General features: G+C 37.5%; 1 protein-coding gene across 1 annotated transcript; it reads right to left on the bottom strand.

Moving 5' to 3' along the window:
- Positions 1-18,243: 18,243 nt before the first annotated feature.
- LOC103315621 (WW domain-binding protein 11) lies at positions 18,244-18,801 on the bottom strand. The gene has a single exon (XM_008205413.1). The coding sequence runs from the start codon at positions 18,799-18,801 to the stop codon at positions 18,244-18,246; it is 558 nt and encodes a 185-aa protein (XP_008203635.1).
- Positions 18,802-27,894: the final 9,093 nt, after the last annotated feature.

Here is a 27,894-nt window from a genome sequence, read left to right as displayed (position 1 = left end):
GTAGTAGTAGTAGTAGTAGTAGTAGTAGTAGTAGTAGTAGTAGTAGTAATAGTAGAAGAGCTGTGATTGATAGTCGTCAGTAGCAGTTATGGACACGCGATGGAAACATCCATTTACCTCTATGCTTCACGGCCCCGCAGGTTGTAGTAAAACGGTATTCGTAAAAAAGTTTCTCAAGGATCTCGATCGTCTGTGTAATACAACAATCGAGCATGTGATTATCTACAAGGAGCTACAGAGCAATAAAGTGGAATTTCGCGAGGGTTTGCCACAGACTAGTGACTGGGCTGCCGATCCTAGACCTAAACTTATTATCATTGATGATTTGATGCGTGAATCGTCATCCAGAAGTAGTATAGTCGATATATTCTCTAAATTGTCCCTTCATCACTCGCTCTCGGTGATATTCATCACGCAGAACGTTTTCCATCAGGGTAAAGGACAACGCGACATATCTCTGAACGCTCAATACATGTGATTTTTAGTAATTTGCGCGACAGATCTCAGATGCTACATTCATCGCGTCAGCTGTGTCCGGAGGATCCAGGATTCTTGCAAGAAGCCTACTCGGACGCCACCTCGAGACCCTACGGTTATCTTCTGCTGGATTTGAAGCAGAATACACCGTGCATCTGCAGATTTCGCACCTGTATATTTTCGGACAACGAGTTGCACTACGTCTATGTGTCACGCAATATAAAGATAAAAGATGGTGATACATTGAACCTTGTACTAATCGCCTTCATGTGATGGGTTCGCCCAAGAAGCGATATCCCTTTACTCGCAAGGACGCTGTCATTCTAGGCACTTTTCCATTTAAAGAATAATTAGCGAAAGGCTCTCTTGCAGACGGCTGATTCATAACTGGTGCGTCATATTTGTGAGTTCGCCCTGAATGTATTAATTAGTAACGTTCCGCTGGAGAAGTCTCACAAGTCACGTTTACGCAGGCACGCAAAAACTTTGCGAAAACTAGCCGAACCTTGTGTGATTCTGTCGAAAAAGAAGAAAATTATTGTACAGCGAGGTGGTTTCTTGCCTGCATTATTAGCACCGATCATCGGCACGCTGTTGGCTAGTATCATTAGTAAGTAGACAATATGGAACACGCCAAAAAAGATGGTTTTTTTTTACCTCAGGAGAACGTTGAACGTCTCCAGAGTGTGTTAGCAAATGATGTCCGCGATAATAATGTTAGGTCCATACTAAAGACAGTTCAGACACCGGGTACATAATGACCAGATGGGATGCTGAAATGAGCAAAATACTAGTACTAGAACGCTTCAATTCAAAGATATTGATAGCTATGCTAAGGTCATGAAAAAGGAGAAGAAAGATAAAGAGCAGCGACGAATGAAAAAAAAAAAGAATGACAACGACTACGACAAGGAGCTGATGACAATTACAATGACGATGACAATGAAATACAGCGCATCAAAGAAGTGGATCAGATCGATGCAAGTATCATAGAGAGAAGGGATGAAGTCACAACATGGCGACGTTTAAGCGGACGATTCAGCCCGAGCAAGAGACCAAAATCACAGAAGACGAAGAACAAAAGTAATAACGACCGAGTGTAAAAAATAGTGCACTAGATGAATTGATCGATCTACAACCGTTTGAAATGCACGTGCCCGGATAGAGATTCTGTGGTCAAGGTACAAAACTAGCGGAACGTATTAAACGTGGTGAAGTCGGCATCAATCCGATGGATGAGGCATGTCGTCAGCATGATTTAGTCTACAGGGATAAGCAAGGAAATCGACGAAAGGCTGATCACGTGCTAGCTGAATAGGCATTTTCGCGAATGCTCGCGTATGAAACAGCCAGAGACGAGCGAACACTGGCAATGATGACTGCCTGCTGTATGGTGAGCAAGATAACGTTCGAAAAAATTTTTTTACGAATAAAAAGAGCGCTGAAGCAGAAAAAGAAAAAGGACAAGAAAATAAAGAAGAAATAAATCTATTAGCAACGTTGACGCATCGGTGAAAACAGTGAAAGAGCATTAAGAAAAAAAAATTGAAACAAGTAAAAAAGGTGCACAATGAGTAGAGGAATGAGGGGAAAAAGAAAAATTTGAGAACATTTATTATGCACCTCCACACCCAGCAGCGTACGCAGGTGTTGAAAAACTTTTTCAAGCTACACGCGTACAAAGTAACAGTGGAAAAATAGGTAAAAAAGAAAAATTTCATCGTGAAAGTGTTGTGGAGTGGCTCGAGTGTCAAAATGCGTATAATCTACATCAACCTTAGACAACGATTTGCACGACGTAGTTACAATGTGCGAAATTTAGATGATGTGTAGAAGGCTGATCTGATGGATTTGAGATCTCTAAAAATTTACAATGACGGCCACAGTTACATTCTGATGGTGATCGACGTCGTCAGTAAATTTAGTTGGCTGGAGCCAACTAAATTTAGTATATTGAATAATATAAGTTATACAATATTATAGTAATATTAAAATATTATTTTATTCATAATATAACAAACACAGAATTGTTGGAATCAATTAAGTTCTGCATGAAATAATTACTAACTAAAAACTAAAATAATATATTGATCAGATACAAACCATTCTTGTGTACTTACTACGTATCTTACCGTGCCTGTTTCATAAATAATATACTGAGCCCATCATTGAACATAACAATTTTGAGTTTGTGTTATATTATGTTTGCAAAAATATTGTTATAATCTCGACTTACTTTGATTAATCTCACTTTATCTTTATTATGTAATTTCGTTTTAATTGATATACATACATACTAATATATTACATTTGTAACTCATTACACGTTATGTTTTTAACATGCACAACGTACTTTTGTGTGTATCATTACAATATCATTTTCTTTAAATTTTCCTTGGAGCTATGAACATTTATACCTTACATCAACCGAGTAACGTTAGGAGTGAGGTGACCCTGCTAGTAATACATTTATGAAAGTATATAATTTATGGTAATGTTTGTTTAAAACATCGATTTGATTATAAGTTACGGTTTATTTTAAAAAATTTATATTGTTTAATATTAATTTCTCTTTCTCTACTGATAAACTCATGTAAGTGCTCTTTATATAAAGAAAATAATTACATAACGATTTTTGTCATTTTATATTCACAAACACATAGCTTTGAAAAAAAGGATCATATCTGCAGAAATAATTATTCACAGCATCCCTTTCATCAGGATCAAATCTGCAGATTACATCATGTGATATGCATAAATGCATTCATCATTAGTCATTTTATATTCACAAACATATAGCTTTGAAAGAGAGATAATATCTGCACAAAAACTTATTCGCAGCATTCTTTTGATCTTGACCGAAACTGCAGATTACATTTTGTGATATGCATGCAACCATACGGCATTCGTCATTTCATATTCACAAACACATAGTTTAAAAAGATAGATCATATCAGCACAATAAAATTATTTGCAGTATGGCGAAGAAAGTAGAGAAGGTCGTCGAGAATTGGTGCTTAGGCATCAACGAAGAAGAGATGGATGATGCCCTCGAGAGTATGCAGTTGAAGCCAGACGGCAAGCGATTAGATCGCGTTGCTAGGCTGAACAGATGGCTACTCGGAGAGTAAGAGACGAAGAGACTCGGCCTTCGGAAGGTAAACACAGGACTTCGCTCGTACAATTCGGAAACTTTCGTGATGTCGTGTGCTGTGCTGTGTCCAGCGGATCGAATTGTACCTTGTGTGTGCGTACGACGCGGAGTCCGGGTATTCCTGATCTTGCCTAGCGGTCCAGCGCAGTGACCAAGTCTCGCAGCCTGTCCAGGATTAGGAACGTCGTCGACGAGAGAGAGAGAGAGAGAGAGAGAGAGAGAAGGTTTGTGTGACGCACAGTGCATGGGAGAGAGTGTATGTGCGAGTGTGTATCACCCGTGCGAGGGTGATCCGGTGCGCGCGACACACAACGATATACGCGTGCGAGCGCGATTATTCCGGCGTTGCGGCGAGTCGCAAAGTTGTTGACGACTCGCATATTTATTATTTTATGATTGTAAATTCACGTTTATTTCGCGACTAGCAAATATAACCATAGTCTTATTATTTTATGTGATTGGTCGTCATTTCTAAAACTCGCTCGTTTACTTCCGATTCCTGTTCCTTCCTGCGAATACCGTCGCCTCCGCGGGCGTTATTTATTAATATTTATCTAATGCAGTTGAGCAGCCGAGCACGCGCCAGGCGGAGCGTAGACCCAGCAAAACAGAAGCAGCTGAGACAGCTGCATGCAACGGAGGTGTTTCGCGGGCGGAGAGGAGTCCTCCGCTGCATCGAGGGAACGCGATCCAGTCGTTTAACGAGTTATTCATTGATCAAATTTACACCCCGTTACTATATATATATATGGGGAATTCTTTGTCAAAAAAGCCACCCCCCTGCCCATTTCAATTTTGGGGAAAAAAATTTTTTGAGCATATGAAAAAATTTGTCAAGAAGTGTAGTTTTTTATGCCATTAGGTGTTTTTTGAAAAAAATAAATTTAACCTCAAAAACCTGTCTAAAGTGAGGCATCTCGCAAAAAAGTGACATTTTTTAGTCAAAAATTATCGAAAAAAATATAATTCCTCAATAATTTTGACCAAATTACTCATTAAAAGTATTTTGGGAGTCGCTGAACAAGAATCCGATGTCAAATTTCAAATTCAAAATGGCGGATCCAAGATGGCGGACATTTTTTTCTTACTGTTGACCCATTTCTACTAAATTCTGTATGTTGGGGTTTTTGGGATCGCTGATTAAGATTCCGAATTTGAATTTCAAATTCAAGATATTTGATCCAAGATAGAGGATCTTAATTTCGAATTGCTGAATGCAGATCCAAAATGACGGACAGATAATTTCTTATTATTGGCTGTATTCTACAAAATTTTGTAAACGGAAGTTTTTCAGGTCTCTGATAACGAATTTGAGCTCAGGTTTCAAATTCAAGGTGGCGGATTCAAGATGGCGGACATTGCTTTTTTATTATGGATCTGAGATTAAATTAACGACATATTTTTATTTCCCTCCAATGTATAGAATTATTAAATTGATTCAATTCAAAATTTTGCGGCGCTTTATTCTCAAATCAGTATCGACAGTCCTTGTCAGGATAGTCGGCTTATTGAGATATTGGGTGCTCTTCAACATCGGCGTACTCTCAATAGCAGTCCTTCTTAGGATAGTTATTGAGATTTCTTTTCAGGTTCAATAACAAAATTTGTGGTTTATATTCAACAGTCCTTTTTAGGATAGTCAGTTTTTTGAGATATTGGGCGCTTTTTCTTTGGATATTTATTATGAATATATTGATCAAGATGGGCGATAAGTTGAGAACAGACAGATGCGTGGATTTGTTTAGGAAACCCGGTGAAAAGGGTCATTATGGAAAAGATCTCCGTAGAGTTTCTGGTGCTCTAATAAAACAATTCCCTAGTTTACATCCCGACTCTAGAATTTGTGCGGCTTGTCGAAAAAAGGCTTCTGATTTAAATTCAAACGAAATGGGTGAATCTATTCAAGCCAATACAAGTGCTTCTGATGAATCGTATAATGCTGATTCTCGTATGTCCAAGGATGAAGAAAACCTTGATTCTAGAGTGTCACCGGAACTAGAAGTTCGATCCCAAAGAGAAATTGATCTAGAGAAAATGCTAGATGGGCTTAAAACTAAATTTTCATCTTTGGACAGGAACGATCCTTTAAGAGTCAGGATTCTTACTATTGCTCCAAGTTCATGGAGCACGAGAAAGATTGCTAATGAGTTTAATGCTTCAAGATATTTGGTTCAAAAGTCTAAAAGGCTGAAGAGTATGAATGGGGTTTTAAGTGAAACTGTTGCGAAAGCGGGTCGTAGTTTGTCCCAGGAAACTGTGAAAAATATTGAAGAATTTTACAATAACGATATGTACAGTCGAATCATGCCATCAAAGAAAGACGTTGTTTCCGTAAAAAATAAAGATGGCGCAAGAGAAGAAAAACGTAAACGTTTATTATTATTGAATATGAAAGAACTCTATTCTTGTTTTAAAGAAACTCATCCGAAAATCGAAATTTCTTTTAGTAAATTTGCATTTCTAAGACCAAAATACTGTATTCTTCCCGGAGCATCTGGAACGCATTCGGTATGCGTATGCACTATCCATCAAAATATGAAACTAATGTTAGATGCAATAAACCTGAAGCAATTGACTGAAAATACAAGTACTCCTCTTTCTAATTATAAAGATTGCATAGAAAAAATGGTTTGTTCTAATCCAACTTCCGATTGTTACATCAACAAGTGTAATAAATGTCCAGGAACTGAAAAAATTATATCTGTAATAAGTAAACAATTAGAAGATTCCTGTATTTCTGATATAAAATATTCATCGTGGACTGACACTGATAGAGCAACATTAACCGAACAGACATCGAGTGTTGAAGATTATTTATTGGATCTAGACAATAAGCTAAATACTCTGAAAGTTCATTCTTACATTGCTAAGCAGCAGTTTATAAATGAAAAAAAAGAAAATCTTAGCCCTCATGAAGTACTTGCAATGTTTGATTTCTCAGAGAATTATGCTTACGTGTGTCAGGATGCTTCCCAAGCTTTCCATTTCAACAATAATCAATGTACAGTGGTACCTGTGATTTTCTATTACAAAGAAAATAATGACGTTATCCATCAGAGTATGGTTTTTTTGTCTGATAGCCTGAAACATGACACTGCCGCTGTATATGCTATTCAAACGCTATTGATACCAGAAATTAAAAAAAAAGTTAAAAGAGTTCAAAAAATTTATTATTCGACTGATGGCGCTAGGCAACATTTTAAAAATAAATTTCAAATAAACAACTTGATTAATCATAAAAAAGATTTTAATATTCAAGCAGAATGGCATTACACAGCAACTGCACATGGAAAAAGTATGTATGATGGAATAGGTGCGCGCTACTTTCAAAAGGTCAGCCTACAAGGCAAGCCTTACGGCAAAACCATCTGAAGCAATATTAACTCCCCAAGCCCTATTCAATTGGGCAAAAAACATTTTGATAACATATCTATTTTCTACTTTGATAAAGTATTACATGACAAGGTGAGGCGAAAATTGAATAAAAGATATCTTAATTGTGAGAGTGTTCCTGAGATTTCGAAAAACCACGGTTTTATAGTACGAAACAATGGAATTGTTTTGATTAAAAAATTTTCTAATGATACGGAAACAAATGCAAATCACTGGTCACCACAATAATCAAAGAAGTAAAAAATTATTTTGAATTTTGTTAACCTAACCTCAGTTTTGTATTAAGTGAACATTAATATTTTTTGACCATCAATATTTTTTAATATCGAATTTTGAATATATTATTCGATGATAAATAAGGAATCTCCGCCATCTTGAATCCGCCACCTTGAATTTGAAACCTGAGCTCAAATTCGTTATCAGAGACCTGAAAAACTTCCGTTTACAAAATTTTGTAGAATACAGCCAATAATAAGAAATTATCTGTCTGTCATTTTGGATCTGCATTCAGCAATTCGAAATTAAGATCCTCTATCTTGGATCAAATATCTTGAATTTGAAATTCGAATTCGGAATCTTAATCAGCGATCCCAAAAACCCCAACATACAGAATTTAGTAGAAATGGGTCAACAGTAAGAAAAAAAATGTCCGCCATCTTGGATCCGCCATTTTGAATTTGAAATTTGACATCGGATTCTTGTTCAGGGACTCCCAAAATACTTTTAATGAGTAATTTGGTCAAAATTATTGAGGAATTATATTTTTTTCGATAATTTTTGACTAAAAAATGGCACTTTTTTGCGAGATGCCTCACTTTAGACAGTTTTTTTGAGGTTAAATTTATTTTTTTTAAAAAACACCTAATGGCATAAAAAACTACACTTCTTGACAAATTTTTTCATATGCTCAAAAAATTTTTTTCCCCAAAATTGAAATGGGCAGGGGGGTGGCTTTTTTGACAAAGAATTCCCCATATATATAAAAAATACAGGTCAAAAATAAAAAAAAATTGATTAATTGCGTCTATTTTTTTTAAATTGTTTTAACAGCTTATAATCTACCTAGACCAAATCTTGAAAATGTTTTTTAGTAGGATTGTATATTTTTATTATATGTACCTGTCTATACCGTTAAATAGTTTTTTGATGCAAAAAAAGAAATCCAGCTGGAAGGACGGACTTTATTTAAGTTCTTTTACTGTTAAAAACTAATTGAAATTTGATATATTTGATTTTTGTTCGGTAACTTGAATGATTTAAGTTCATAGAACATTTCCACCGTAGAATAGATTTAATTTTTTTGGTTTTACGAGTTTTGGTTTTTGCAAAATTGACCAAATATAAACTTTTAATATAGTGTAGATTATTTACTATTGAAAATTCTATTGAAAACAAGGTATTGTTTGCTCATTACTTGAAAATCCTTTTGTTTATTTATAGTGTTTACATTCATATTAATAAGAATAGGTATAAAAGACCGATTTCAGAAAGCCTTTTTATTATTGTTCTGAAGTGCCTAGAAACCACACCAACTAAACGTCGTCAGTGGAATATCTATTTGCTGGAGTTTTTTATTTTATACAAGATTTGACTCTCTCACTGTTATTTACCTAATTTATTTTGTTAACATGGAGAGCAAAAAATATAATTATTGCTTTCTCACGTGTGTTGTTGAGAAGCAATGAGCGTCAACCAATATGCTTCCAGACAGATAAGGACAAAGAATTCATTGGTCGTCAGACATAGCAAGTTTTGCGCGACAACGACATTGTTCACAGGGTGGCACGCAGCCCGGATACAAAGGCAGCCGTTGCAAAGAGACTGATACGAACTGTCAAGGGGCGAATTTGGCGATATTTTACCCACAAAAATACACGGAGATACATCGATATATTGCAGAACATAATAGCGACGTACAACCACAGTAAGCACTCGGCGACAAAGATGACACCGGCATCTGTGACTGTGTACAAAGTTGACAAAGCACGATAATTTACAGCGTCGTTACGATAAGAATGAGCACAAGGTGATGAGACCCAAATTCAAAGTCGGTGAGCTGGTTCATGTCAGTCGGCAATGATCTGTATTTGACAAAGGTTACGAGAGAGGCTGGACACTGGACCTATTTAAAGTCGCACGGATTTCTCTGACACGGCAGCCACCTGTCTATCATTTGCAAGATCTGTCGGGAGAAAACATAGACGGTAGTTTATACGCTGAGGAATTGAGCAAAGTTGGAAGGATTTGGAAGGTGCATCTTTTGAAATAGAAAGTATTTTGCGTAGCAGAGGTAAGGGTCGTTCGAAGGAGTATTTCGTCAGCTGGAAAGGTTATCCAGAAAAATTTAATTCCTGGGTCAAGGCTAGCCAACTTTCGCAAATATAAAAGATCAATTTTACATTTATTATATATATATATATATATATATATATATATATATATATATATATATATATATATATATATATATATATATATATATATATATATATATGTGGGACGTTTCACGTCAACCGGACCATCAGTGCACCCAAAATTTGGGTTAACCTAACAAGACCTTTGAGGTCTCAAAATGATCGTCTGGTCAAGGGCTTCTGAAAAAGTTATGGCCTTTTCAAAAATCTAATGTGGCGCATAAAATATGGAGCCTGAAACCCACGTTTTCATAGCACATTCAACAAAAACAATAGTAAAAATGTTCTAATTTGTGAAATATCCCACCAAAAAGCATGTACAACTCATGATAGGACATATTATTGACAATGCTGACGGAATTCCAAAATCAAAAATGGCGGAATCAAAATGGTGGACATTATACCTCCACCAAACCCATTTTACCGCAACAAATGATTTTTGATCAGTTTAAAGTATCGATATGGGGGTTTTCAGGGTCACTGAATCTTATTTTAACCTCGACATTTCAAAATTCGAAATGGTGGATCCAAAATGGCAGACATTATACCACCAGTGTATCTATCGGTTGATTGCCACGTGCTGAAGATGACTTGATCAATATTGTGCTCATTCATAATGTTCTCAACGTAATAAGAAAACTTTTGAATGTCCGGACAAAATTTGCATTCATTCAAATAACAACTTGGTTTGGGATCCTCACATAGAACGAAATTCAAACAATCTTTATAATTCTTCAGAATATTGTTTGAGATTTTTTCTATATTTACTGCGTCAATCATCGCCTTGAAATTTTGGTGTATCGTACATACACATACATTGTGTGTACCAGAGGATCCTGCAAAGATACAACATTTTGGTCTCAGTTCCGCAAACTTGGTAAGCCCAATCGGATGTTCAGGAAACTGTTCTTTAAATTGATTATGAAGGTTCTTAATATCAGTAAGTAATAATCTTTTCTGCACTTTTATTTTTTCACCATATAAATAAATACTGACGGTATCTTTTTTATTTGGCATAATTCTGCTGTTAAGATCATTTTCGTAAAAATCTTCAACTTTCTGAGTAGTTTCTGCAGGTAATGTTTTTCCACGTTTTGCAACAGGAGAAGCCAAAACTCCATCTGATTCTCTTAACTGTTTTGCTTTACGAGCCATTCAGTGAGACACACCAAATTGGTTCATAATTTTACGTATTGCCCAGTGTTCGGGCAAAATAGTAAGAATACTGACACGTAATGGATCGTTCTCCGGCAGGGATTGGAATTTGTTTTTAAGTCCAGTTAAAATATTTGTAAGATCATCTTGCATAGGTGCATCCGTGTTTGTAACCGAAGGTGAGTCAGTCTCTGATTCAAAATCAACACTCATACTGACGTTTGGAGATGACAAATCATGTAGTTTGTAAAAGGATTTTCTACATGTATCACAAATCAGTGAAGATGTTGGATAATCAGGATAGACATCTTGAAATTCTTTGGAGATCTTCCTAAGAGATTTGCTGTGTCCTGTATTAATATCAAATGGATTAACGCATCTATCGATACGATATTTTTTCGAAGGAGAAGACATTCTTGTAGGATATGAGAAAGCACAACCAAAACAAAAAAAAATGTTAGAAATAACAAAATTACGGCTAGTACAGTTGAACAAGGAGTTGCCGAAAGTAAGACTTACTCAACAACTGCCTTAAAAAGGATGTTGAAGAAGAAGTCGCCAATGTATCTATTAATGTACCTATTAACTATCCTAAAAATAAGGTGCAGTGGCCCCAAAAACCCTCATATCGATACTTTAAAGTGATCTAAAATCATTTGTTGCGGTAAAATTGGTTTGGTGGTGGTATAATGTCTGCCATTTTGGATCCACCATTTCGAATTTTGAAATGTCGAGGTTAAAATAAGATTCAGTGACCCTGAAAACCCCCATATCGATACTTTAAACTGATCAAAAATCATTTGTTGCGGTAAAATGGGTTTGGTGGAGGTATAATGTCCACCATTTTGATTCCGCCATTTTTGATTTTGGAATTCCGTCAGCATTGTCAATAATATGTCCTATCATGAGTTGTACATGCTTTTTGGTGGGATATTTCACAAATTAGAACATTTTTACTATTGTTTTTGTTGAATGTGCTATGAAAACGTGGGTTTCAGGCTCCATATTTTATGCGCCACATTAGATTTTTGAAAAGGCCATAACTTTTTCAGAAGCCCTTGACCAGACGATCATTTTGAGACCTCAAAGGTCTTGTTAGGTTAACCCAAATTTTGGGTGCACTGATGGTCCGGTTGACGTGAAACGTCCCACATATATATATATATATATATATATATAATAAATGTAAAATTGATCTTTTATATTTGCGAAAGTTGGCTAGCCTTGACCCAGGAATTAAATTTTTCTGGATAACCTTTCCAGCTGACGAAATATTCCTTCGAACGACCCTTACCTCTGCTATATATATATATATATATGGATAAACCAGCGCGCGGTAGCATTAACTATAGTGTGAGAGCGTGAATATAGAGTTAGAGTAGCAGCTCGACCGCCGAGAGCGTAAGATGGCTATATAGCGAGCCCAAGCACATGTTGTGCGTATCCGACGATATAAGTGTAATCTCCAACGATGATTATTAAATAAAGATACAACACTAACCCAAAGGGTCCACTGGAACAATATGTGATATTTTTTATTGCACCAAACCCCTCATTTATTAACATGGTAGTAAAAATTGGTTAAAATGTTAGTAAGGATATGTACCCACGTGTTGCTGATAGTAAAGTAAAAGTAAAAGAAGAAAATTGTGAGAAGCTCGAAATAAATACAGTGGAGTTATAGCAGCTAATAAAATTACAGATAAAGAAAATCTGGATATTGAAAAAATAGATTTTTGAAAATAAAAGTGAAACTACGAGAGACCGAAAAAATGTCGAAAACTGAAGATTTAAGATGTCATATAATTGACGGTAAAGATTATAATATTTGGAAGAAGAAGAGAATCCTGCTATATTTAAAGTGGAAAAGGTGCGATCATCTAGCGACAAGAGAAAAGTTACAATCTGAAGACCAGACTAAGTGGAATGAGAAGAATTTACATTACGTCAAAAAAAAGTAGATACTTGGCTCTTTACCAATCGACTGTAGACAAATAGGACATATTTTTGAAGCCTTGTTTTAGCAACATTCTCTTCAACTGGTCAAAGCGAACAAACAGAAAAATTCCAAAAAGCAATATGCATCTATAATCTACATTAAATTAAAAAACTTCATAAAAACTTAGATTATTACGTATACATGGCGCGTAAGTCAAATTATGAGAGTTATTTTATTTGAGTTTACTTATATTTTTTTAACATTTTTGTCCTGGATAATAAACACAGTGCTATACTAAGAAAATTATTTATCTACCCTGGTAAAAATATTGATGTGATTTTGTGATGTATTAAAATTACACATTTCTTCATGTAATTTTAATATGTGGTTTGTGACGTCTGTTTGTTATTTATTGATTTCGAACGCTTTATCGCTTAATTTTATGACTTTTTAGAAAAATTAAAATATTTCAGCTTCACGAAACATTTTTACGTGATTTAAGTATGTTCTTTGATTACATAAATATTTAGTTCTAAATACTTACTACTAAATACTCTTAAATACTTTAAATTTGTTAAAATAAGTGACCATATAGGCTCTACCATGCGAATGGTAGAACGGAAAATAGGGACTAATGAGTGATAAATATTATTTTTTGTATTCCTTCGCGGAGATGGCAGCACGTCCTGATTTATCGACTATTCTAATCTACTTATTACTCTGCATGTATATAGGTCCATATATGTGTGTGTACTGGTACTAATCATGTGCAGGTGACTATGAGTGTCGATTTAAAATTATAGATTTTTGATCTTGTATAGATCTTATTGCTACTTATTGGCTTTATCAATGTCAATGATTATTGTATCGATTATAATTATGCTTAATTGACAATTTAACAACAATTGGCTAAAAATCGATTTTTGATTTCTAGTAGTTTACCGCACTTTAGGTTGACGAAATACGTCTAAAAACGAAAGTTGTAAACCATTATTTATAAGCTTATTGAAAACAAACTTACAATGTAAAAATTGTTATTTTTGTTTCTAATTTGTTATTTAAGCATGCTCTAACTATATATAGTAAAATTTCTAATTTGTTTAAATTTCAGTATCTTTGTTAATAATGTTGTAATTATTATAAAACTTTTTCTAGAATTCGCTATGAACCATTGTTTTCAATAAGCCATGCTATAATATTTTTTTTTGAAAATGTATGTGCCTAATATAATCATTTTAATTCGTTTGATAATTTAATAAATTCCAAAAAGAAAGAAAAAAAAATTGTATTATGCCCTGCATTAGTCGATTTAATGCGTACGCTCCTGGAGGATTCGATGCTGAGTTTCACGATTTTAATTATAATTTTCAGAGTTTTATATATATATATATATATATATATATATATATATATATATATATATATATATATATATATATATATATATATATATATATATATATATATATATATATATATATATATATATATATCAGACGAATAAGAATTTTTGTACATATTTCAGATACAGGAAACCAAGGAGAAACTAATTCAGAATAAAGTTCAGAGAGTAAAAACGCAGACGTACAGGAGGACAAGCGCCCCGAAGGGAGGGAGTGTTGGCGAGTCTTCGCGCCGCTTGCCATCTATAGTAGACTACAGGGGTAATCTAGCGCCACCAACAGCACCAGCAACAGCTCCGTCGCCCGAGTTATACATCAAAAGAAAAATAAATAGAGTGTTACAACAAGAATATCTTCGTGCCTAATTTTTTACAAGTTCTCCTCACCGACCATCCAACTAGGATTCCTCCAACACTTCTGTACGGTCGTGTATTTATTTACAATTCTTTTATTGTTTCGTTCGCAGTTCGCGCATTGGAGTACGTTGCGTGCTTTCCGGGCCGACGATCGTTATATGAATGAGAGGCTTCAGGGTTGTTTTGACCTCCCTTTTTACGACTGGCATTTGGACCGGCTCTTCATATCAGAAGAGTTCCAGTTTATCTCAACTGAAGGCTTTTCTGTGGAGGTTGAGATCTTTCAAAACCTCCTTGTCCTGTATGTCAGTCGTTTTTCTATATATCGTCAACCACTGGACCGCCAATTGCTGAGGATGTCCCGTTGTCTCTTTACTGAAGGTTCATCTGTCCGTCCGTCAAGTTTATTACTATGTGCGCTGAATAATATTACTAAATGTATTTCTCTGCATATTTTGGATTTATTATATGAATACAAAAAATTAATTATTGTATTACTTGTTTGTACATTTATTTTTCTTTGACCTATCCTAAAAAATTGCGTAAATTAAAAAAAAAAGTTTGTCTATCTACGTAATCATTAGTAGTCTGCTCGGACACGTTTGAACGTCCGAGATGTCACGTTTGTCCATAGAATAGTAGTAAGTCCCATCAACTGTCCGCTCTGTGTCTTACGTCCGTCTTTATGTAAGTATCTAGGACTGTCCGAGTACTCGAGTACAAAGTTTCGTCAATACAAGGAGTTTCCTTGAATAGGCAATGGTCTTACGTAGCAGTTCAAGGAGTCAACGCTGGAAATTCTTTCTCTTTCTGCTAATTGGTGATTTCATCCTGCTGCTTCCTGCGATTGATAGACTGCCAGGTGTGTACAACTTGGAATCTTCATCGGTGGTATATGTATGACTGTTTCTGCAGGTGGAGACTGAGGTGTGTTAAACTGTGTTGTTATCTCCTCAATATTGCAAGCGGTGTACTTGGGATCATAGGCCAAGAGAGGTCTAGCTGTTGGTAACTCAAGATTTTCATCCTTAGTATGCTCAATTGTTTGTTCATATAGTTGTCCCAACATAATGATGATTTCTGATTAAGCGTAGTTTCTTCACCTCTATTACTGTCCTGGTTTGCTATGTCATTGCTGATAACGGTGCTGTTTTTATCTATACTGGACAGTTCATGCAACTTACTGTTGTCCATCACTTGTTCAGGCATAGACCTTCTCATGGTTGACTGCGATTGAGGCTCTAGTAATTCTCCTTCGCTGCTTGACGAGGACGAATCTTTCAAGGGTGATTTAGCACGCTCTTCGTCGGATGTTTTTGGGTTAGGACGCAGTCTGTCGGCTTGTCCGATTTTTCCCTGTATAACTTGAGTGCTCGCCTTGTTGCTAAGATTTTGTCTAGCTAGGGAAGTTTTAGTTGGTTTCGGCACTATTGGTAAAACTCTAGCCTCCCCTCCCACAACTTCACTTGGGACAGGCTTATTCTGGGCTTCCGGCTGCTCCGAAGTCCTCTTGTCTATTGGGTTTCGGGACAACGCGTCCGCGTTTGTATTCATTTTCCCGGGATAATACAGGAACGTATAATAATATCCTCTTAGTCGCAGTCTCCAATTCTTCAATCTGCTCATGGGATCCTTCAGGGAATCGATCCACGTTAATGGTTCGTGATCCCCGTAGATGGTAAAGTGTCTACCGTATAGGTAATGTCTGAAGTAATCCACTGCGTCAATCACCGCGAGACATTCCTTTTCAGTAGTTGAGTAGTTTTTTTCCACTTTGTTGAGGGACCTGGACATATACGCTACCGGGTGATCGTCTCCCGGTTTTCCTTGGCTGAAAACTGCTCCAATGGCTTCGTCACTAGCGTCCGTAGTTAAAATAAAAGGCTTATCGAGATCCACAGAGGCTAACACCGGTGCTTCGCAGAGGGCCTGTTTCAAGGTTTCAAAACTTTGTTTTTGCGCATCGGTCCATTCCCATTTCTTATTTTTCTGCAGCAGGGAATTAAGTGGTTGAGCCTTTTCCGCAAAATTGAGAATAAATCGTCTATAATATCCTGCCAATCCGAGAAATTGGCGGATTTTGGTTTGGCTCGTTGGTGGTGGGAATTCCTCTACTGCTGAAATTTTAGATGGATCTGGCCTCACTCCATTTTTATCAATTATGTGGCCTAAATATGTGATTTCAGGCGTTAGAAATTGGCACTTATCGATTTGTAGACGTAGGCCTGCATCTGATAGCCTCTCGAACACTTTATTTACTTTTTCCTCGTGTTCTTCCAACGTATTCGCATAGATCACTATGTCGTCGAGGAAGACATACATTTCCACCCCCTGTAAACCTGATAAAACATAGTCAATTAGCCGCTGAAAAGTCGGGGGTGCGTTGGAAAGCTCAAATGGCATACATAAGTACTCAAAATGGCCGTACTTGGTGTTAAAAGCCGTCTTTTGTATATCCTCGGGTTCTAGCTCAATCTGGTGAAAACCCATTGCTAGATCAAAAACTGAAAAATACTGTGCACTACCGATTTGCTCGAGTATCTCTAAAATATTAGGTAGAGGGTAGGCATCTTTAATGGTCTTGGCGTTCAGTTTTCGGTAATATATAACCAAGCGAAATTTTCTTTTGCCATCTGGTCCCTGTTTCTTGGGGACAATTCGACAAGGACTGCAAAACGGATTGTTAGAACGCCGGATAACATTGGCGTCTAGAAGTTTCTGTAGTTGGTTGAATAACTCCTCGTCTTGTCCTGTCGGTCCTCTCTTATACTTAACTCGGACAGGTTCGTCGTCTGTTGTCTGAATCTTATGTGTATTTGCCTTAATCCTTGGCGTGTATGATACGATTGCGGTACTTTTCCCATGATGAATTTTACTCTATCTTCTTGGTTCGTAATAGGCTCGCCCTCCAGCGGAAACTCGAGGAAGTCGCCGTTTTCGCTCAGATCAAAGGGTTCGAGATATTGAGGAGTGGTTTTAATCTCAACTGGATCTTCTCTCGTATTTATTGCCATAGCGTAGCAGTATCCGTTTTCATTGGTAACTGCTGCTTCTTCAAAATATACTCCCGGGACAGTAGTTATTCGCCGCAGGTACGCTTCTCCAACTACCGAGTCTTTCGTGACTGGGATTCTTATTGGCACCTAAGCTCTGGCTGGTAATTTAAAGACTGTTTTTCCGTGTGACTTAAAACCCTTATAACTAAACGGTTTCTGTGGCAATTCTAACATTTCTGGTTCGATATTTTTATTTTCATATGGAAATTCGTATTTCATATAATAAGATGTAGCACTTTTGACAGGTGGCTTTTTGTGTCTCGTAGGTCCATATTTTTCGTCCGGATGGATCTCGTTTTCCGGGAATACCTTGTGCACAAACAGGACTGGAGTTATAGGTTGGCTTTCGGTAATCAACACTTCATCCCCGAACATAATGTTCACTTTTTCGTGATACAAGAATGGATTTCCCAGTATTAAATCCTCAAATAACGAAGTCTCAGCAGGTAGAACATGAAAGAGGTATTCTTTGCCCATTATCGATAACTTCACTGTACCTTGAGTCATTATGTCCTTAGGAGAGATTCCCATAATATGCATGAAGTTATTATGTTCTATCACAGTGTCTGGTTTTAGTGAACTGTGCTTTACAGCGTTTATCTGTGACCCAGTGTCTATTATGCAGATGGGCTTGGGTGTCACTAGCTGGTCTACCCGTAGTTTTATGGACGGTGTTGTCCGGTCTGCTGTAGTGATTCGTATTGTTTGTGTTGGGTATCCTCTTGGGTTGTCGTTCTTGGGCTCATTGGACACTGTTGAGATGAGGAGCTCATCGCAGCCTCCTTCTGATGATCTGCTTCCCAGTTTAAATGATGCTTGTCACCGCGGTATGGCGAACTTGCTCTGGATCTGTCCATTTTAAGATCGTACAACCGGTTATCTGATCTTGAGTGAGGTTAAAGATAGTCCATGCCGGGCATAGGCGGTTGCATATGGTATGGCATGTAAGGATTCATGTATGGGTAAGGAAATACAGGATTCCCCGGTGGATAGTAACAATAAGGATTAGGTGGCATGTACGGATACGGGCCCATCATTGGTGGATAAGGATGTCCGTAGTATCCCTGCTGCATTATTTCTGGTGGATACCTCGACCCTGGAGACACTGATCGGCTTCTTAACTGACCAGGTGCCCGTTTTAATATACTTACAGGACCCGTGGGTTCGGGTGCATTAGCATAGCTAAATTGTGGAGGAGCTTTTATCCTCCCATTTTCAATAGTCGACCTAGGAAAGTGTGTATCATTCGGATCGTATGTGTAGTTTACCTCATTTCTCTTCTGCTCCGGATCGTTAAAATTCACCTTCTTTGGGATGTTACTCTCCGAGTCGTCGTGTTTTCTGTGTGAAACGAACTGCTGGTGGTTCCCGGGGTCTTCTCTTCCGTTTGGGACTTGATCCTGTTTACAGTAGACGTAGTGTACCTTAGGGTATGCATAGCCTTCACCAAACATCTTAATTCTGGCCTTCGCGTACTTTAGTGCGGTGTTGAATGCCGTTGTCAGTGTTTGTGGCGCTGTGTCCGTGATACCTGTTCGCCAACCGTTAGGAAGACCGATGACGAAATATTCAAGCGCAAGCAACTCCAGGTGTGGCCTTTGGTCCACTGCAGCTTGTGTGGATGTCAGTATTTCCTTAACAGCTGCTATGGCGTTATTTATCAAGGCGTTTTAGCCGTCCCTAATATTGCCGGACATTCTCTCCCTTCTTCATTGATGCTGCTTGAATTTGTTTAAGTAATATCCGTATGACTTTGAAGAGGCAAAACAATCTCTGAGATGGTTCTTGAGATCGGCTAACGTTTGGAAAGTGTTACCTTCCAACGATTGTCGCGATTTGCCCTTTAACCGCGATATCACAAACCTTAAAAATTGAGGTTCTTGTTCTGCTGGGAGTAAGGTAAAACCATTATCCACATCTTGTATGAATTCCTTCAAATTTATATTGGTCCCATCGTACTCTGGTATGTGAATTACCGCTCTTGAAATGTTTAGTGTCTGACTAGCCTCTATCACGCTGCGGGACACGTCCAGCAGTTGTCGATCACGTTCTATTTGCTGGACACGGTAAAATTGATCGACAGCTGCGATCCTCTGGCCAACGCCCGGCCTCATCAGGATCTGCTCCCGAGTCTGATTAAAGTCATTCGCCATTGTAGCTATCTGGTCCAATACTTTTAAATATAAAAAAAAAAAAAATATTTTCTAAAATTCAACAAAAATTTCGACTAATTTTTACTTCTAAATTTCTAAAACTCCAAAAATTCTCTTCAAAGCTTCTAAGTTAGTTTCTTCTAGAAACTTCTAAATTCTAGTCTAATTGTTGCTCAGTAACAATGGCTAGTTCCCCACCAGGGATGCCATTTTGTAAAGATCGTATTTGATATATTTTGAATACGGGCTGCGCGAGTACAAATAATTATTTAATTATTGAGAACTAGCCTTTGACTCGGAAGCCTTATGTACTGAATCAATAAGAATCATTCGTGACTCGATATTATAAGTGGACGCGTGAGTTTATGTGCAGACACAGTTGTGTCCGCTCGTAGCGCGTGGACGATATGCGGTCCGTGCTCGTTCTTAATCGGGCGCTTGTCTGCCCAGGCGGGATCCTGTCCGTGCTGTGTTGTCTGAACGGACTTTGATACCTGTCTGTGGTGCTGCTTTGATGTTTTGTTAGTTTGAGGTCAAAGCACTCGCTCTGATTTTCGGCGATCGATACATGTTGCAATCTAGTTGCTCGCTCTCGGGATGTTAGTTGAAGCATTGTCTGTGTGTATATCCGGTTGCAGTCACGCAGGTATCGGTCATAATTGTTTTACATACATACGTGTATTTTATGCGCATGGCACATTACATTATCTTTTTCAGCTGACCCCGGTAACACTAACCTGCTTGGTGACATTTGGAAGTTAGACTGGTAATTTTCTATCAGTTTCAACTTGAAGGTTCAACACAGTAACCAAAAGAAAAGATAAGTATTAAGTGTTATCATTATCGAGGATAAAATAACCTTTTTATCACATTTTTATAAAAATTCATGAAATGCCTTTTTTTGGTTGCAAAAAGAGTAAAGGTCTATGTGTGAAACATGGAAAACTTGGTCCCAAAGGATTTGGTAAGCACTAATTTAAGTTACACTTTCAACAATTTTCATAAACCTTGAAGTTGATTTTCTCTAAATGTTGTTTTTACTGATTTCAGCTCACTGTCCGTAGGATTCTAAGTGAACGAATGGTTCTTTTAGGCTCAAACTCAAGGAGGACACTTTGTACACCTGTAGTTTTGGTATGAATGCAGGGATTTTGATTTGAATGTTTAGAAAATGTTTTATACAAAAAAATGTTTGAGCCCAAAAAAAACATTCGTTCACTTGGAATCCTACGGACAGTGAAGAAGTTCACAAATCAAGGTAAAATTAAAGGTGCTAAATATATCTAAAAAAATTTTAAGGTGGGGTTCTGGTGAATTTTCTAACTTTTTATATCACAGTCACATTTTCTTTAATTTTGTATTCATATTCGGTACAAAAAAAGAGAAAGATTTGTAAATTTTGAGCCATATATATAGTATATTACTCAAATTATTGCAAAAAATAGTTCAAAATTGGGCTTACTTGCAAATGTCTCTTGCACAACTAAAACCAAAATTCTTACGGCCAATATTTGCATTTATTCGAGAATAAAATTTCATAGTAACCCGATTTTTAAAAAAGCAAATTAATAAAATTTAGTACGTCAAAAAATAGTTTTTAGATTATATATATATATGTATATATAACTATATATATGGCTCAAAATTTACAAATCTTTCTCTTTTTTTGTACCGAATATGAATACAAAATTAAAGAAAATGTGACTGTGATATAAAAAGTTAGAAAATTCACCAGAACCCCACCTTAAATGATTTATTTACTTCAGTTTTATGAATTTTTCTTAGAATTCTTTTTTTCAGGGTTTAAGGGTGTTAACGCGATAAAGAAAAAAAAATCTAGAATTCAATTTTTGTAACTACGAAGTTTCAAAAGTGTATAGAAGAGAGCTAAGAGGCGACTACTCTGAGCGACTGTTCATACTGGAATAAGCTCCAGTTTCCGCGAGATGATGCGACTTGAGAGAAGAACTTATTTGAATATGAGCTATACCCTTCTGCTTACGCCTCTTTCTAAAATCCTGACGGCTTTTATGCAAATAGGAGACTAGATACGGCGCTACTGAGTTACCTGACTCTCCCGATCTTTCCCTGTTATCTTGACGTGGCTAAGCGAACCCGACTCTGCTTGGGCAGAAAAACGATGCAAAAGTTCTTAAATTCGGAAAAAAATACGTTTATAATTTCAGAAATGAAAAAGCGAATACGCGAATGGGACCCTGCTCGGGCAGAGCTTCCACTTGACTTCCCGTCGGACTCACGTCGATCTCTACTCGGGCAGAGCTTCCGTGGTATAACTTTTCCGGCGACTGTCTGTGAGGCATTAAGCCTTTTATACCTGAAAACACCCTCACCTGCACCCGCTTTGTACGTATGTGCTAGTAGATGCGAGAAGATAGTGCGACTAACTAGAAAGCTTAGATGCTACATATTTTTTTATATATATTGTTCGCTTATCTTTCTCTATCTTCGTCTCTCGCTGGCTCTAGGCACCTTCATAGCTACCCTTAATGTGCATGTTTTAGTAACTATTCAGAGGGCCACTCGACCAATGAGAAGGCTTGAACTCTGCATGTCTCCTTATTTGGAGTCTACTTGCTTTTTTTTGCTCCCCTATGCAGTGTCTTCTCTCTTCTATTCTTTTGGCCGCATGTGATGGGTGCGTGCAACCATCAGGAGTGCGGAGGGCATGCCTCCATCCACTGACTATTCCCAATCGTATGCGCGTTCTTCTCCTCCGCTTGACTGTCGCCTTTTCCTGTTACTATATTGCTATGTGCGTATGCGTGTGTGTAATAGCATCTGGATACTTTAGATATGGCTCCTTATAGTATCTGATCTTCAGTGCTTCGTTTTTTTTTTTGGAATATTTATTTTTTGTCTGAAATGGCCTACAGATACACTTAAGACTCTTCCTCTCAAGCGCATGAGCGAGCTCGCAGAGCTGCGGCGCTCTGCTCGCCAGTTTAGTTCGTCACCCGCTCTCCTAGAGAGAACTTGTATTAAAGAGGCTGTGACACTTGCTGCGATTAATAAACAGTTTCCAAGAGACCTTTGTCTATTGCTTATTTTAACAACTCACCCAACTTTATCCCAACAGGTTATGGGCCGGGTGAGCCACGCTTCAACTACTCAATAATAACAGTAAGTGCGTAGCACGCGCCTTGAGACGCGGGAGTGGTGAGCTCACGAGAGCGAGTGCAGTTTAGCGACAAAAGGCAGCAAGATTGAACTTAAGGGTGGTGAGTGTTCTCTCAACATCCGCATCTTTTGTCACGAGGCAAGGAGCCGTTAGACCGTATTCGAGAGGGATGGTGTTCGAGAGGAAGGAGTGTTCGCCATGCAACAGCTCGCAGCAACAACTTCAGTGTTCAATAAGTAGTTTTAAAATATGTACACGAAACTACCAGTTGCATCGTAAAATCTATAAATGCATGCAAAAATGCAGTGTAAAAGCGAAAAGCGCTAGCTTATAGCTATAAGCACTATAGACAAAAACGAGATTGTGAAAAGCAAAACTAGAAATCGGTAAACCCGAAAAGCATGGCGCCACAAGGAAAAAAAGGGGGAAGTAGCGGTATGAGGCTAAGATGGCTGCCACTGTGGCAACATCACTATTCTCCGTCTTTATCTACGAGACCACCAGTTGCTTGATACGTGGTTTGAAGGAGGGTACGCGCGCGTGAAATGGTTACCACTATGCTCGGTCCAATGCGCATAAATACTTTCAGTTGTTTGTGCAGTGATTCAAATTTACTAACCTACGTCGTAATTATGACGTCAGGACAAACATAGAAAATTGATTTTATGTTACTTAGAATTAATTATGTTCAAGTCCGAGATATTTGATAGTGGAGAATTATTACAATAATTAGATTTGGATCTTGTGTTTTGATAATAAAAATAAATATATTTAATCAATAAATATTAGATGGAATATTGCGCGAATTTTGCATATATTCGATGTAAAAAAAACTAAATCGATAAATCCGCTTTGATTTTTACAATATAATTTAGACCAATACGCTTGAATTTGTGTTATTGTGTCTTAGTTAAAATCTCGAGTTTTATGAAAATTATTTAAATTTCGGGATCTTAGATTTTATAAGTATGAGAAATACTTGAAAATATCTTAAGAGTTAGACCAATACGCGTTAGTTTTGTTATCGTGTCTGATTTTGAAAATTTTACAAGTATAATAATTGTAAAATTTTTCCAAGTCTTTTATCTGCTCAAGGCATATGTTGCTCAAGAGCAGGGACTAGGTGCTTTAGTTGCGCTTCGGCTAGTAACTGGCCATAAGCCGCGCATGGCCTTATAAATGCTTCGGAGAGAGCGGAAATCGGGCCGCCGCAAAAACTCGCACTTTCACACGTCACACTTACATTCACACCTATATACATATTCCATTCACACCTTTTTATAATAATGCGCGCACTGCACCACCGCTGCGTCATAACTCCCACTCTCGCTCATTTAAACTTACGCACCTGCTACGATGCTCGCTTCTCAATATATGCAAGTATATGTATGTGTTGCGCGCGCTCCTCGCTACGCCGATGTTTCTGCTGTTGCCGCTGCTGGCTCGTGGCGCTGCTGATGTTCTACTGCTGCTGACTGCTCAGCTGTGGCCCGAAGCGATAACGTGAAGAGTGGGGGAGCGAAAAATACTCGCGTATTATCTAAAATTTTTTGTAAATGATCTAATCTTCTTCTCCATTTGATATTTCTCTCGCTCTTATGGCGTACATGCATATATCAAAGACCGATAAATATATAAATCCTCATATCAGTGACCATTGAGTAGCATAATTAAAAGTACTTTCAAAACCTGTGCATTATAAAAACGTACTGCAGTTCATTAATATCGCATTTTGTGAGGGCCCTACTTAATGCGTAACCAGCTTTCGCTTAATTTCCAAGCAAGCCGTAATAAACAAATTTCTAAATTCGACACAGTAGCAAAAACCAGCTGCGTAAATTTGATGAGACCGTGTCAGAGACAGAAAGGACCATAATCGAACGGGTCTGGCCAGCTGAAGAGAGACAGCTGATGTTTTAGTTGCAGTACTCGCCAGACTCCATCAACAGGAGCGAGGTCTTGCACATAATGCAAAAACAAAGCAGGATGTTCCTGACAGGCATTGAACTGCTGGTGAAGAGCCTGACTGTCCCAGGGTTCAGGGGAGGGGGGGGGGGGTGGCTGATAGGCATTGAACTGCTGGTGAAGAGCCTGACTGTCCCAGGGTTCGGGGTATAACTGCTTCAGTATATCCAACACACTTCACCAAGAGCCCTGGAGGCTGAGTCTCAAGGAAAAACTCCAACTTAGAGTCCTAGGCCGAGAAAGAAGCCTGTACTGGATAAAAAGACCAGAAATAAACTGCAGACTAAAAAGTCCGTATTGCCAAAATCTTTAGAAACCAAGAAGAAGAGCCTGTCCGTAGGCAAGTCTTTAGCCTTCAGGAACAAGCTAATAATCAAAAATATTAAATAATGGCTCAAGGCTGCATTGACGCCTTTCAACAGGCCTTCAACGTCCCGCTGCGCTGATCTGATTGACATGAACATAAACATGAGTGTACCCGGGAAGACCCCAGTCAGCGAAAGGCAGTCTTTCGAGGATAAGGAATTCTCAAACCATTCAGACGAGAAAAACCGGGGACTTGTGGAACTACCTGTGACTGCAACCCCAAGAGAAATCCCCAGGAACAACCTCAACTGGGTATTAGAATCTCAGATCTAACTATGTCAGGATGAGGTAAGAACGAACAATTTAAATCAGTCTACCAAACAACCAGATAGTAGTCTCTCTAAGTGTAGTAAACGAGTTAGTTGAAAGAAAGTTGAAAGTCTAATTTTTGGAAAGAGAAAAGCAGATAGAAAATTCATCCGAAGAAAATAGCCTTTCAAACATGTCTGATCAATTTGAAAATCGTATTCAATAGCAGAGATAGTCAAGTCTTGAGAAGTTATAAACTTACACTAAATTCCAAAATTTAAAATGTTCGAAGACAACTTGAAGTCTGAATTTCGAATTAAGAAACTGCATTATATCCTAGACGATAGTGCAAATCTGAACTCAACAGTAGATGAGTCAAAAAGATCTGAAGACAAATTTAAAGTAAGAGATATTTTAATAGATAGTATAGACATAATCTAATATAGCAAAGTTGTAAATATGAATAAACCAAAAAAAAAATTCTGAAAAAACTGAAAGATGTGGAAAGCTATGAAAGTAGAAAAACGAGCGTCTCGGCTAGGAAAGACTTATTGACCATAAAATACTTACCTTTGAAAAAATCAGCTTCAGATTTCTATGATAGGTTTCAAGAAAAGGTTAAGATTTTTGAAAGCATCCCAGATGCAGGAAAATATAAAAAAAACTGAGATATTATTTCATCCATGTAGTCGCAGAGGCTGCCCCGGAGATAACTACTGCTGATTGTTTATTCAAAGAAACCACGTCCAGCGAAATGTAGTGCAAGAGACTGAGAAATAATTTGTGTTAAGATATGAGTAATTTATATGCTACTATCCGTACACAATATAGAGAGCATGTGAACAGGCATGCATGCGCGACTACAGCAAGCAGAATAGACTAGCGCGCGGTAGCGATAACTATAGTTATAGAGTGAGAGCGTGAGTATAGAGCAGAGAAGCAGCTCGACCGCCGAGAGCGTAAGATGGCTATGTAGTGAGCCCGAGCACATGTTGTGCGTATCCGACGATATAAGTGTAATCTCCAACAATGAGTAATAAATAAAGGTACAACACTAACCCGAAAGGGTCCACTGGAATAATGGGTGATATTATTTATTGCGCCAAACCCCTCATTTATTAACATGGTAGCAGAACTTGGTTGAAATGTTAGTGAGGTTATGCACCCACGTATTGCTAGTAGTGAAGTAAAAGTGAAAGAAGAAAATTGTGAGAAGCTCGAAATAAAAACAGTGGAGTTAGAGCAGCTAATAAAATTACAGATAAAGAAAATCTGGATATTGAAAAATAGTACATTGTACAACAAGGGGCGAAAATGGGCTTTTCCAAGCGAGGATGATGTTTGAGCATGAGTGGTAGTCTCGGGCGCCGTAGGCGCCCGAGACGGACACGAGTGTTCAAACATCATCCGAGTCTGGAAAAGCACATTCGCCCCTCGTTGTTCACCGTGCTTTTTATAACAAGTGTATAAGGAAGACCATTTGGGTCGCCTATGAACTGGATCGAGAATGGAGCTTTTCGAGTCGTCCACTACGGTGGGCGTGTATAGATTCATATATATGTGTATATATATATGCATATATATATATATATATTATTTAATTATTTTATTTATTTAAATATATTTTTAGTAAAGCTTTTAAAATTTAGTAAATCAAAATTTTAATAAACTGCAAATTTTGAAAATTTTGGCAAATTTGAACATTTTGAGAAATTTTGAATATTTTGGAAATTGTTTCAACAGTTTTTGACGATTTAAAGCTTTAGTAAGGAGATGAACAAACAAAATGAATCGAGCGGACCGGTCGGCGGAACGGCATTTTCGGTCCGCTCGATTTCCGATTCTCCGATTATTGTAGGCTCGTTCTACCTATATAGGGGGCGGAAATGGATTAATTGATACATGTATTATGATCAGGGACTCTCGCTCTACTTTTTGTGTGACGCTCGGAAAACCCCATTTTCGGCCCAGTTTATAGGCGCCGAAAATGGTCTTTTTTATGCACGTGTTATAAAAATATATTTTTGAAAATAAAAGTGAAACTACGAGAGATAGAAAAATGTCGAAAACTGATGATTTAAGATGTCATATATTTGACGGTAAAGATTATAATATTTGGAAAAAGAGAATCCTGCTATATTTAAAATAGAAAAAGTGCGATCAACCAGCAACAAAAGAAAAGTTACAATCTGAAGACCAGACTGAGTGGAATGAGAAGAATCTCAAGGCAATGATCTACATATATTGTAGTATAACAAATGAACAGTTAGAATTAGTTGGAGAAGAGGATACGGCATTAAAAATTATTAATCAATTCGACAAAATGTATGGGAAAGAGTCGACAGCATTGCAAATATGCATAAGAAACAAGATAGACCGAATAAAGTTGAAAGATCATGAAGATTCATGAAGATTCGTCTACATTCTTCATAGAGTTCGAAAAAGTGATAAACGAGTTGAAAAGTGCAGGGGCAAAAGTAACCGAACGAAAAAAATTAGACTACATGTTAAAAACTCTACCGGAATCATTAAGATATGTTGGTGACTTAAAAGATTCAATGCAAGAAAGCACGTGTAAATTTCTTGAAAATAAAATTAAAATGTGGAAAACACGAAGTCCGAACGATAGTGACAATAAAAAGCCGAACGTATTTAAAGCTGAAAGAAAAGACTCA

The sequence above is a fragment of the Nasonia vitripennis genome, assembly GCF_009193385.2.
Source record: "Nasonia vitripennis strain AsymCx chromosome 2 unlocalized genomic scaffold, Nvit_psr_1.1 chr2_random0008, whole genome shotgun sequence".
Classification (NCBI taxonomy): domain Eukaryota; kingdom Metazoa; phylum Arthropoda; class Insecta; order Hymenoptera; family Pteromalidae; genus Nasonia; species Nasonia vitripennis.
This window is presented reverse-complemented; position numbering and strand designations above follow the sequence as displayed.